Below are 14,571 nucleotides of genomic sequence, written 5' to 3'. Positions count from 1 at the left end.
TCCCTCCCCGCAGTATTCTGGGACATATTACAGGTCCCAGACTACTGCAGACCATTTACAAAACATAGCAGGGCTCACGTATGCGCAGTGGAAGGTCTGCTGTAAAGACACAAGCTGTAACAGCCGGGTGCCCCCAGTTAAAATAATGACGCCAGGGGTCAAAGACCGTTCACGGTGCCTCCTCGGGTGAGCATACCGCTAGGTCCTGGGACTGGTAACTGTCTGCTTATTAAAAGTCAGCAGCTACAGTTTTTGTAGCTGTGGGCTTTTAATTTTTAGAAAAATATGACTGGAGCTCTGCTTTAAGTTGGCTCTGATGAGTCTACTGTAAATTGATTTCTATTTAAAAGAAGAAAAACCATGATTGAAGTCTTGTGTAGTTAGACCCCATTCTGGTCCTAGGCTGCTACCTCTCCGACAGCAACACAAAGAAGCGCTTACCAGATAGCAGATTCTTAAATGTGTACAGAGGAATGTCAACATCTTTCAAGGGAAAAAGCGTTCCTCTTTTTCGGGGTTTGATTAGTCAGTGTTAATAAAGTCAGGATAGGGGGAGCAGGCAGGTAGGTGTACTTATTGCAGAAGAAACATTGCAAGTTTCTTCTGTAAACAATAGCCCACCTTGCTTCAGTTTTACTTTAAGCTGGCCATACACTTTGTGAATTTCATCCGGTTCCTGGGTGAAACTCAATCAGTGGGCAGACCTATCGCTAACTTCCTGCCTGATATCCTTCATTTGAAAAATCAAAAGAGTTGGGTGGAAACTTGTTGGCCAAACAGTGGCTGCATCCAATCAGATGCAATAGTTGTTTAGGTATTTTGACAGGCGGTGGGGCCAGCTGTCAAAATACAATAGCTGCAGTGGGAGATTCATCCAGCCGTGTTGTACAGCTTGGATATAGAAATCCATTACATTCTTTTGTTTAGCCTGTAGGATGAACAGAAAAAAATCTATATGTGTATGGTCAGTTTAAGTATCCTGATAACAAGACCAGATCTCACAGCCACAGATCTCACAGCCACAGAAGAAGAACGGACGGTGGCAGTAGACAGGCTGAAAAGGGCAGTTTCCTATCTCTACATCAATATAGCTGACAACAAGAAGAGCTGGAAAGTCCTACTGGGCTAGCAGTGTGGTTATGGGTCTATTGACCCAGTTCAATATTCCACCAACAAAAATGCACCAACTTATCAAGGACAGGAGTATTAAAGGATCCAGCCAGACTGGATGACAGACAGGGTGGTAGTTTGAAACATTTTATCATACACAGAAATGTGTTACTGACAACATAATGTGTGGATTGTGTGTAGCTCCAGGCAGTCCTGCTACCCAAGGCCACAAATTATGTTGAGGATCAGAAATCCAGTCCTGCTAATAATCCCATGTTTCATTTCAGCTGGAGAAAGAGCAGGATTTGTACATTTAAATAAGACTGGTGAAATAGTTTATGCAAAAAGGAATTATTGTTTGTTCGGTTGACAATTTAGTAATCTCTGTGATGCAATACTTACACAAAACTAAAAGGACTGTTTGTAATAAGAAAAAGCTTCTTATTGTGTCTTACAAGCCTCTTCAGTACAGCATAGATCTCCTCTCGATGAAGTATGTAGTGTTCTGGGAAAAGAGGATAAACATCAGCAACAATTCTCCAACTGTTGTGCTGTGTATGTATGTATATATATATATATATATATATATATATATATATATATATATATATATATATATATATATATATAGTTTGTTTACATCATGCAGTTTGACAAACAGTTGTTTCCAAGCAGATACATGGCTGCATTTAGGCACAGAAGTAACACACAGGGGCTCTCAGGTTTTAATCCATCCAGCATAAGAGACTTGAAAGCTCAGCTCTACGTTTCTATCTATAGCAATGACCTCAACCTACAGAAAATGCGAGAGGGGAACATGGTGGGACTTTATCCATTCAGTAGTCTTACCCATACTACTGAATGAAAAGAGGAAGTGGGAAGTTACTGTTCAGTAAACATTCCAGCAACTATAAACACTGATAATATAAAGCTCTAAGGTATTCATGCTTTTCTAAGACTTCCCAAAATACTTATGCATTTCTGAGAATACTTTTTCAAAGGCTCAGCCTGCTCAAGAGTGATTTTAGGTGAAGGTGAAATCTGGTTGGCTGATAGTCCTTGGCCTGTGTTAACCCCCCCCCCCCCCTCTAAGCACAATGGCTTAGTGGTTGACACAATGGCTCACAGGGCCAGACTGGGCTGCCGCGAAAGCGGTAAATTATCTGGCCGCTGTCGGCAATGAGCTCTGGGATTTTTTTTTTCACAAGAAGAGCAGCGGCCAGTGCTGCCCACTCCATTAGAACTGGTGCCTGATGGAGTGATATGCTTTGGAGTGCAGCGCCTGCACTCAGCAGGCAGGGCTATGCAGCGGGCACGAACTGAAGGCTGAAGAGGTAAACTAATTCCTGGCCTGAAGCCACTGTCGAGCCTTATAGACCAGGTCAGGACCAGGGAGGGCATCACTATCCTATGCTCCGTGTTACTGCTACAGCCTGCATCAAAAGAGAACGGAAGATGCGCCCTTCCTAGTTACTGACCTCCTCTCTGAGGCAGCAGTCACGCCTTTTTGTCTGGATGAGTCAGGGCTTTCACAGTAAGAGCTCCAGTACAGTTGGACGGAGCTAGAAGAGAAGGTTACACAGCAGCCCTGATGACTGCTTCCTGCCCAGCACACTCTAGCTCTCCCTAAGTGTAGATCTGAGAGGACAGATAGCAGCCTGCATCTTCTCCCCGTCAGTCCTGAACTTCTCTGCCGTCCACCCTGTACTATGCTGTCTGTAAACCTGCCTTGTGAGTGGAATGGCCTCTATTACAGAAGCCAACCTCTGTACTTAATGTTTGAGATCCAAAATTAAGTGAATAGTGCTAGATGTGCACATGTAAATCAAACAAAATTGATAAACAATAAATACAATCAATATTGTGCAAAATGAATAGTGCTATCTGTGCACATAAATATCAAAAATTGATAAGTGGACAATAAATACAATCAAAATTGTGCATTGATTCATTCATTGATCTCTGAAGACGTCAGCGTGCTGACAAAACGCGCAAGGTCGAACGCACGCTTGACGTCACAAGAGGGCCGAGTTGGAATGCAAACCGGAAGGTACAAGCCATTAGTTGCAGGTAACGTGTCCCGCTCCTGCCTACCTGTTAACCGTGACGGCCACGCACTATTACTTATGTTTTTTTATGGATTTTATGCTACATATTTTACCATTTACCATGAATGGGAAAAAGCATTTTTACCACTGAAATACTATACCATCTGGAGTCCGTTTTTTGCTTCCTTTACATGACCTATACGGGTGAGGAAGGCAATCTAGGAAGCCTGCACATACAGGCTAAAAGGTACCGGATCAGATCCACTATACTCCTAACCCAGTGGGGGATACCACATAAGCGCTTATGGTCGTACTGCTGTAAGGCAGTCAGGGCCCACCATATTTGGTGAGTGAGTCAATTCCCTATTCATGTGTGGAGCACGTTCCACGGATGGGAACCAGCTTAATTGTAAGCTGAAGGGTAGGAGCACCTTAATCTCAGCACCTCCACATTTTTTAATTGACTGTGTTCACAATCCATTTTGGACTTTCCTATTATTGATTCACAATCCTTTTGGACTTATTATTTATATACAAGATATCAGTTTATTCAATTTATATGCACGAAGCACCTTGATATTACTTAATTGCACCATTGTACTTGAAGAAAATAATTTTTATAATTTTTTGTAATATATATTTTTTATTTTTTTATAATTTTTGTATATTTACTCCATAACAGGGCTTCCCAAACTTTTTTGGGCCGAGACCCACTTCTGAATACAGTTATTTTTCGGGACCCGCTTCCTTGTAATTGAATATTGTAAAGTGTTACAGAATTTGTTGGCGCTATATTAATGCAAATAATAGTTGTAAGTAATCAGCACCCTCATAGACAGTATAAGGTAGGCAGAGGACAGAAATCAACCACCCCAAGACAGTGATCAGCAGGCTGAACTCCTGCTCTAGACTGCACACAAATTTTCCCGCACGACAGAATTCTACTTCAGAAGTGATGTCATGTGTTGGATTGCTTTCTATGTGTTCTTTCATCTCTGAGCATGCCTAGTCTTGCTCATAAGATTTTTCCCCATCAAAATCTGAACTAATGAGACGAAAATCGGACGTGTTTTGATGGAGGACAAAAATTTTAATGCCTGCACACCAGGATTTTTTCGGCCGAAAAGTCGGAGTCGACTGACGGAAGCACCATACTAACAAACCGAAAATCGGCAGATCGGTCGTCGGACGAAATTTCCCGGCCGAATTTCTTCTCGTGTGTACGGGGCTTAACAATAGGAGCTGAAATTCAGCTGTTCCCTGATGAACTAGACAAATCTCAATCTATGTGTAGCCAGCTTCATCCTTGCTCCTGTAGGCTTCCTCCAGTGCTGTGTACTCCCAAAGGTGGCGCTTCCAAAGGGCATAGCAATCAGCATAAACGGTATCTAGGAAAAGACAGCTTCCAGCACGCAGGCTCTGTCCCCTAGGGGACAGAGCCTGCGTGCTGGAAGCTGTCTCTTCCTAGATACCGTTTATGCTGATTGCTATGCGCTTTGGAAGCACCTTTGTGAGTACCATTCCTTTACTCAAAAAAGCGGTTTACTGCAACCATACAGAGAGCACTAGATCTCTTCCTTTGTTCCACTTATGTCTATCGGTGAGAACCCCTCTGGGAGGTGATAGGCTATCTATAGCCTTTTCTAACTGAAGGTCCCTGTGTATAAACAACGCTGTGATTGACCCAGCAGTGGGTCTATAGTGGAGGTGAGAGACCAATTCACCTGGTGGTGGGATTGCACTAATCATGAAAGCACTAATTACGTTTTGCACAAGATTCTTTTGGACATGTGGATTCACCGTTTATTTGATTGATTGTATGGACATTGGAACATGTATGGACACTGATTTTGAGTTTTATTACACTATGTGTGCACATGACTAGCGCAACACTACTTTTTGGTTTATTTAGTTTACATTGTGTGGTTTAGACACTTTTAGTGTGTGCAGCCGGTCTTTATATCGTTTATTGCACCATTCACTATTGATATTTTTTGCGCTGATAGTTTTTGTTATATATACTGGCTGTGGTCACACTGCAGGCTCCCCATCATACTATACAGGGTTAATTTCCCTGTATGGTATGTGATGATGTCAAGGCTTTGTGTGGAGGAAGTGAGGACTGGAGCTGACTGGAACATGGAATAAGATAAGAGAAAGATGCTGTTTCTCCCCCTCCCCACACATACACTGCAAGGGTGGAGTTTTTTTTTTTTTACTTTCCTGGAGTTGGCTCTGTTATGCAATTACATTCATTGCTGTTTATACTTAGATTGTCTAATAGGTTAGGAATATGCTTGGACTTCTGAGTTGATACATAGATGTATTCCATATACATACTATATCTTATTAAAAAAGATGTGTGTTTGGAATACATCTATGTATTGATAAAAGAAAAGATGACAGTATATTAGTGTATCTCCCCGCGCCTAGGAAAAGGTTTTACAAAAATAAATATGTGTAATTTATAAAATAATAAATAATGTATGGCAGCAGCTGTAAAAAAAGTTTAAAAGTGGGTGACAGGAAAATAGCTTAGGCTATATACAGCGCTTGCCTCAAATAAATCAATTGTCTCAATGTATGTGAACAATATTGGAAACTTATCTTTACAGTAAATAGTGAAAATACAAATCAATTCGACATATGAAAAATGTCCTTTTGATAACGTCACAGGAAGTGACGAAACGCGTCAAGGTTGTGAAACGCACGTCGGCACGCTACGCACTACGTGGAACGCAAGCCGGAACACGCCGCTCGCCACTCTGCTAGGAAGTGCCTGTTAGCAGTTTGCCTGCAATTTGGAGTTTGAGTCTTTCTTCGCTCCTAATTTTATAACTGTTTGATGAATAAACTCTTTTAAACGATACTATACTATCTGGAGCCTTTCTTTTAACCCCATATCCTGAGGACCGTGATCGGGTAAGGAGGGACCCAACCTGCATCCCACCAGGATTATCCATAAAGGGAATCTCCAATTGGGCCTGGACGGCCTCCAAGCGCTGTAGGTCTTAGTGCTATACAGCACATAGGACCCAATAATTCTGGTAAGTCATTCATTTTTACCACAAGCCACTGGAAAAGAGGAATCCACGTCACAAAAGTCACGAACCTCTCTTTATTGAGCACGAAGCACTTTGTACTTGATCACCACTTGAAAAGACTTTATTTATCGAATTATTTATTTATTTATTTTTATTATTCACATATATTGATCACCACTTGAAAAGACTTATTTATTTATTATTTTTTTGGGACAATTTTACCATTTTTCATATGTCTAATTGATTTGTATTTTCACTATTTACTGTAAAGATAAGTTTCCAATATTGTTCACATACATTGAGACAATTGATTTATTTGAGGCAAGCGCTGTATATAGCCTAGGCCAGGAGTTCCCAAACTGTGGGTCGGGACCCACTGGTGGGTCATGAGCTGCCTTTGAGTGGGTCGCGCTGAGCCGGAATTCACTGAGCGAGGGCCCACTTAAATTGTGCTGTGCGAGCCCGCGCAAATTACAGAGAGCCAGAGCAGTCAAATCGCGATGGATTCAGGACCCCGCCCATGTAGTTTACGGAGGCTGGTCTGTATTTCCCACGAGGAGGATACTTGCATTAGTGAGTAACTATTTCTATGGCATTGTAATGTATTTGTACATATGTGGGCTGTTATGTAGGACACAGTATGTTCATGGGGTGCATAGCCAGCTCCTCGGTTCTGCTGGCAGCAGTGGTGGTGGCTAGATTGGTGGAGGGATTCTCTCAGCTTTAGCGGGCAGAGACTGCAGCATCGGTGTCATAGGAGGACCAGGTGGCCCGGCGGCGTCAGAAGTTCATGGCAGCTTCTGTGACCCCAGTAGAGGATATGAAGGAGAAGACCCAGGACACCAACACCAGCATAGAGCTCCTCATCATGGAGACTCTGGGTGAGGTGTGCTGGGCCCTGGAGAGGGCAAACAGGGGCTTCACCTTCACTGTGGACCACTGGGAGAGGAAGGAGGGTAAGTGCCATGTTGCCTGCTGATCACTGTCTTGGGGTGGTTGATTTCTGTCCTCTGCCTACCTTATACTGTCTATGAGGGTGCTGATTACTTACTACTATTATTTGCATTAATATAGCGCCAACAAATTCTGTAACGCTTTACAATATTCAATTACAAGGAAGCGGGTCCCGAAAAATAACTGTATTCAGAAGTGGGTCTCGGCCCAAAAAAGTTTGGGAAGCCCTGGTCTAGAGCACATTCCAACCAACAGACACCACTCTGGACAAAAGACGGACGACCGGTCGGCGGAAATTCGTTGCGTGTGTACGAGGCTTTAGAAGCCAATCATTAGATCAGCTTCTGTTGAACAGGACTGCTGGAAACCCTTGATTAATCAGAGGATTGCAGCCAATTGGCTGCAGCACTAATCTGTGTATTCTGACAGTGGTGGGTCCCCATTGTTAAAATACAATGACCCTGAATGTTGCTGTATCTAGCAATCTGAACAAAAAAAACTCTGCATGTGTACCAGCTTAAATAAAAAATTCACATCCTAGAAAATGTTACACCAGTATTCAGGGTGTAACATGTTCTAGCTGCCCCCATCTCCTCATCAGCGCCCCCCCCCCCCTCAGTGTGACAGCGGGCAGAGATTATTTTCCCCTCACCTGTTGTCACATTTTGAAAACAGCATGGCTGTGCAAGGCTCCACCCACACAGCCACATCATTAATTCACAGCAATCTGTGAATGTAGAAACTACAAGTCCTGTTCCCCATTGCAGCAGACAGACTTGTAGCTTAAATGAACTGCCAGCACACTGATCAGCTCATCCGTATTTCATACACACTGCCTACAGCTCTGCAATGACAGCCTGTGCAGAGGTTTAGGCACAGAGCTTTAGGCAGTGTGTGCAGGAGCCTGACATTGCACACACGATCTGCTGATCATGGGTGCAATATTTTGTAGGCTACCTTTTTAAAAAAGAATAAATGGAATTTTTTTACTGGTGAAAATTTGTGCATATATTATTTTTTAATTGTAGGTGAACCTAGCCTTTAGGTATGTATACCTTAATCCTCTGCCCCTAGACTAAATGAGCATTTAACCCATGCAGTACCGAGGAACTACTGCAAGGGTGTTTTTTTTTTTAAACCTTTATTATGTAGGATAATGTCAAAGAAGACACTTGGGTCAGGCAGAAACATAAATGGGTGGCTTTATGTATATATCAGTGTTTGTGTGTGTGTGTATATATACTGAATGTGTGAAATGCCTCATAGGGGATACTGCGGTGCACTAGGGTGTATATACTTATGTAGTTTACACACTATGTAGTTTACACACTCTTGACTCGTGCACATTGTATAATACATAAACCATACCCCTTTACCATACTTTATCCACTCCCGACTGCTGCACTCTGTACAAAATTTTTGTTCCTGACCCTTGCACTTTGCAATTTATATAATCTTGACCTCTGCCTGCTATTAGGTATAATGATCAGGTGTGGGTAAGATGGTCATGCATAAAACAGGGTGGGGGGCACCTTGGCATGTTTGCCCTGGGCGCTGGATGGCCTTGTCCCAGCACTGCTTACACAGACACACTGTGCTTCAACTGCTACAGTAAATAGGCACCTGTTAGCTAGTAAGAGAAACAAGGCATGCTTCTTCCTCTCTCTCCACAGCCCATGCAATTTCCTGTACAATGTCCGGAGCCTCTGACATCTCCTGTACCATGTCTGTAGCCAATGACATCTTCTGTACAATGTCCGCAGCCCACGACATCTCCTGTACCATGTCCGCAACCCATGACATCTCCTGTATCATGTCCGCAGCCCATGACATCTCCTGTACTATGTCCGCAACCCATGACATTTTCTGTACCATGTCCGCAGCCTATGACATCTCCTGTATCATGTCCGCAGCCTATGACATCTCCTGTACCATGTCCGCAGCTCATGACATCTCCTGTACTATGTCCGCAAACCATGACATTTTCTGTACCATGTCCGCAGCCTATAATATCTCCTGTATCATGTCCGCAGCCTATGACATCTCCTGTATCATGTCCGCAGCCTATGACATTTCCTGCACCATGTCCGCAGCCCATGACATCTCCTGTACTATGTCCGCAACCCATGACATTTTCTGTACCATGTCCGCAGCCTATGACATCTCCTGTATCATGTCCGCAGCCTATGACATCTCCTGTACCATGTCTGCAGCCCATGACATCTCCTGTACCATGTCTGCAGCCCATGACATCTCCTGTACCATGTCTGCAGCCCATGACATCTCCTGTACCATCTCCGCAGCCCATGACATCTCCTGTACCATGTCCGCAACCCAAGACATCTCCTGTACCATGTCCGCAGCCTATCCCATCTCCTGTACCATGTCCACAGCCCATGACATCTCCTGTACCATGTCCACAGCCCATGACATCTCCTGTACCATGTGTGCAGCCCATGACATCTCCTGTACCATGTCTGCAGCCCATGACATCTGTACCATGTTCGCAACCCAAGAAATCTCCTGTACCATGTCCGCAGCCCATGACATCTCCTGTACCATGTCCACAGCCCATGACATCTCCTCCTGTACCATGTCCACAGCCCATGACATCTCCTGTACCATGTCCGCAGCTAATGACATCTCCTGTACCATGTCCGCAACCTCTGACCATCTCCTGTACCATGTAAGCAACCCATGACATTTCCTGTACCATGTCCGCAGCCCATGACATTTCCTGTACCATGTCCGCAGCCCATGACATCTCCTGTACCATGTCCGCAGCCCATGACATCTCCTGTACCATGTCCGCAGCCCATGACATCTCCTGTACCATGTCCGCAGCCCATGACATCTCCTGTACTATGTCCGCAGCCTCTGACCATCTCCTGTACTATGTCCGCAGCCTCTGACCATCTCCTGTACTAGGTCTGCAGTCTCTGAAATCTCCTGTACCATGTCTGCAGTCCATGACATTTCCTGTAACATGCATGCAACCTCTGACCATCTTCTGTACCATGTCTGCAACCTCTCACCATCTCCTGTACCATGTCCACAGCCTCTAAAATCTCCTGTACCATGTCCACAACCCATGACATTTCCTGTTTCATGTCCCCCCGCCTCTGACATCTCCTGTACTATGTCTGCAGCCTCTGACATCTCCTGTACCATGTCCGCAGCCCATGACATTTCCTGTACCATGTCCGCAGCCCATGACATTTCCTGTACCATGTCCGCAGCCCATGACATTTCCTGTAACATGTCCGCAGCCCATGACATTTCCTGTACAATGTTTGCAACCTCTGACCATCTCCTGTATCCGGTCCGCAGTCTCTGACATCTCCTGTACCATGTCCACAGCCCATGACATTTCCTGTACCATGTCCGCAACCTCTGATCATCTCCTGTACCATGCCCGCAGCCGATGACATTTCCTGTACCATGTCCGCAGCCGATGACATTTCCTGTACCATGTCCACAGCCCATGACATTTCCTGTACCATGTCCACAGCCCATGACATTTCCTGTACAATGTCTGCAACCTCCGACCATCTCCTGTATCCTGTCGGCAACCTCTGACCATCTCCTGTGTCCTGTCCGCAGTCTCTGACATCTCCTGTAACTTTTCCACAGCCTCTGACCATCTCCTGTAACACGTTTGCAGCCTCTGACAATCTCCTGTAACACGTTTGCAGCCTCTGACCATCTCCTGTAACATGTCCGCAGCCTCTGACCATCTCTTGTCTTTTATTGTGTCTGCAGTCTCTGAGGGGGAGTCTGGAAATGACTTTTCTCATATATATATATATATATATATATATATATATATATATATATATATGAGCAAAGTCATTTCCAGACTCCCCCTCATATATATATATATATATATATATATATATATATATATATATATATATATATATATATATATATATATATGAAGCCCTGTGTGCTTTCATATCTGTCTTATCTTAATATAATACACTCTTCAAATTTATCAGAATCTATTCTGTTGGGCTGGTATAATAATGCTATGGGGCTGGTATGAAATTATTGCCAGGGCTGAATTTTATTCCCAGTCCGGCCCTGCTGGCTCAATATATGTACTGTATGCCTGTAATATAGAGACTTTATAGTGTAAGTTCCTTGAGGGCAGAATCTAATGTGAATGTACAATATCTAAATTTCTGCATTATTGCTGGCATAAAATAAATACCTGTAATAATATCAAGCTCTCTCTATATTCCTTTCCATTTTTGGAGTTGTGGGCGTTTCTGTTCCCATTTGAGTGTGCAAGTTCCAGAAAACACATGGGGGGTTGATTTACTAAAACTGGACAGTGCAAAATCTGGTGCAACTCTGCATAGAAACCATTCGGCTTCCAAGTTTTATTGTTAAACCTTTATTGAACAAGCTGAAGTTAGAAGTGGATTGGCTACCATGCACAGCTGCACCAGATTTTGTACTTTAGTTTAGTTTAGTAAATAACCCCATTATGTACATCTCTTCTTGCATAAATTATGTGGAATTTGCATAGAAAACATTCCTGCTGGTTCTCTAAAGCAGTGTCATTTTGCCAGAAAAGGACCATGTTGGACAGTCTGTTTATTGTCATATAGAGAACAATGCCGATGTTTTAATAGATCATTAGTTATGTCTACTTTTAGAATGTAGCAATGTGGAGAGTGTCAAATAATAATGTATCCTACAGAAGTGGGCAAGACCTAGAATGGGAGAAATAAAAGTGAAGTATAAAAAAAATAGATTTTAATTTATCTTACCCATGTCCTTCTCAATCCACTCATGCATCATTCCCTTTACATGCACATCTCTTATTGCATCCTAGAAAAACAGGAGAGCTAGTGAAGGTCATCTGGACAGAAAATAGTTATATGCTACAAAAACATGTATAGAAAAAATTGAATAGTTTAATGCAAAAATCTTTCGTCTTGTGATCCACCTATTCATAAAGTTAGATTTGCAAGTGAGAACAATGATAAAACAGGCCACCCTCTACAATACTGACCCCTGCAGCCATAGGCCAGAAGGCACATATTGTCACCTGTTTATTGGGACAGGTCTACCTGCATTGGGGATAATGGGGGGCAGCACAGCTTCACTTTTCAGTTTTCAGCAATTTCCAGTAAGTTTATCGGATGAGGTGAAGGTGTGCTCTCTTCAATCATCTAATTTTTTTTTTTTTTTGGAAAGTAGATTTTCACTTCACTTCACCTCATTCACTATGCTAAATGAAAATTCACTTTTCAAAGCAGCCATTCACTTTGCAAAATGAACAAGCTCTACCTTTTAGTACATCAACCTTTTAGTACATTTATTAGTTTTTAAGCTGAAAAAATAGCAGGTAGTCCATTTAAATGTTTTTTGTTTTCATGCTTTTGGAAATAAAAGTTTATGAACCACATCAGATTTTGGCCTACTATAACCTCAAAGCATGTATAAAATAGGACACCGCACAGACCGAACCAGTGCCGATAAAGTGCTTTAAATGGTGTAGCCTTAGCCAGCCCTGCTCTGGCCATGCCCTCCCCCTGGGGCTTGGTCACAGACCTCTGTAAGGGCGAAATGCATCAGAGGCATGGCTGGAGCAGCGCTAACTAAGGCCACGCAATTTAGTACAGCTCATCGGCACTGGGTCGGTCTGATCGGCATCCTATATTACACAGCTTGAGACTTCTGGATGAGTGAACTCTGATGCCTGCTCCCATTCCCATAATACTGGTCGGGAGACAATTCAGTCTCAGTTTGGAGCGGCACTTGAAGCTTCTTCATGCTCAAAGCATGTATGCAACACAGATTTCTATGTTTGAAAGCAGGTTTAATATACTGCTGTACAAAGACAAACTGTGTGATATGAACAAAAATTAGACTCATCCAAATACTATCATCATAACTAGAACAGTTGTTGGGTAGTGCAGTTTTAACAAAGTCCTCTAAAGCTCTCTTTTAAAACAATAGCAGCTAAACATTGTTAGATAATATGTGAATTTCATGCTGTTTTTTGCTGACTGAAGTTCTTCTAGATTACACATTCAGTAGACTTTGTTGTAAGCAGACTACATTGCAATTATACTAAGACTCACGGTTGTATCCTTGAATAAATGAGCTGGGTCAAAGTCAATGCCATTAGTGATAAAGAAATCAGTTACGCAGGAAATCAGAGTCATCTCAGGTAGAGAGAAAATATCCATGAACTGTTTCATTGAAGACCCCTAAAACATAAATGTAAACATTGTACTTAGAACCCATTAAACAAGAACAACAAGGTTAAATAAAAATTAAAAAAAAAATCTGTGCTATCTACTGTATATAGCAGCCCACTGGTGTACTCGCATTAGGCGAGTGCAAAAAAGCTGATGACGAGCGTGGAGTCACATCGGAGGGGGGTGCCGTTGGCAGGCGGGGTTGAATGGGAGCCGATTCTCCTCCCAGCTTCCGCTCCTACTTATTCTCTTAGCAGAGCCAGGCATACAGCAAGAGTCGGCAAAGAACTAGATGAGGTGGGGGAGGGGTGGGGGGTTGGACGAGACCTGCAAAAGTTTACTTTTCCTATTAACAAGCTGGTGATTGGTTGCTCTGACTGCCTAGCAACCAATCTCCAGCTTGTTAATAGGAAAACTTAGGCAGCTCCCTGAAAGTCTGTCTGCATTCTCAATCAGTGAAAGTGTCATTCATTGCTTTTAATTTTTTTAATGCTATATTTAATATAGCCTTAAAATATTTACTTAACAAGGCAATAATGATGTGTACAGCGCCCATAGTAGCCAATCATATTTTATCATTTTATTTATCACAGTCAGATCAATGAAATATGCTTTATGTTAATATTGTTAAAGTTTTTATTATTATTTATTTTTGTAACTTAATTCTGCATAAAAAAATTAACAGTGTTATTTCATGGGGATGGTTGGGGCAACTGGTGGCAAGTAACTCTTAAGGCCTGGCTAGCAGCTCAGTACTTGAAATCTTGAGCCCTGTATACCGGATCTAATATCAGCAGCTACATTTATTCAGGTCAAATCAACGCAAATTCAAAAAGTGTATTTAAGCGATAGTTATATTCTAAAGAACATTTCTTTGTTTTCAACAGTGCAGTATTGTCAATGTTTAAAAAAATGTTAAGCCATGTGAGTTTTTAACATTTTAATAAAATTTAAATATATTAGTATATTTTCATTTTTTTTTATTAACTATTCTGGATTGCTAGAGCTAAGAACACATACAGTACCTGTGGAGCATCAATTGGCAGGGGTTAGGTAAAAAGTCCAAAATCTACATCTATGTTGAATGCTAAAGGCCAACATCCAGTAGCTTAGGAATCATTTTCTGAGGAACCATAGAATTAATTTTACCTCTTTCAATGTAAGGCTTAACCACCTGCCCACCAGCCTCCGTGT

The 14,571-nt window shown here is 42.4% G+C and overlaps 1 protein-coding gene across 1 annotated transcript in view; it reads right to left on the bottom strand.

Moving 5' to 3' along the window:
• NT5DC2 (5'-nucleotidase domain containing 2) overlaps nt 1-14,571 on the bottom strand; it is a 184,147-nt gene that overhangs the window by 93,416 nt on the left and 76,160 nt on the right. Inside the window, exons 6-8 of the mRNA XM_082265923.1 lie at nt 13,258-13,386; nt 11,938-11,998; nt 1,513-1,615 (exon numbers count right to left, since the gene is read on the bottom strand). Of these exons, the coding sequence (XP_082122049.1) occupies nt 1,513-1,615; nt 11,938-11,998; nt 13,258-13,386 (293 nt within the window). The remainder of the gene's footprint in view (nt 1-1,512; nt 1,616-11,937; nt 11,999-13,257; nt 13,387-14,571) is intronic.

Source organism: Pelophylax lessonae, assembly GCF_965119305.1.
Source record: "Pelophylax lessonae genome assembly, chromosome: 8".
NCBI lineage: Eukaryota > Metazoa > Chordata > Amphibia > Anura > Ranidae > Pelophylax > Pelophylax lessonae.
Note: the sequence above shows the minus strand (reverse complement) of the source record. Positions and strands in the feature narration are given on the sequence as shown.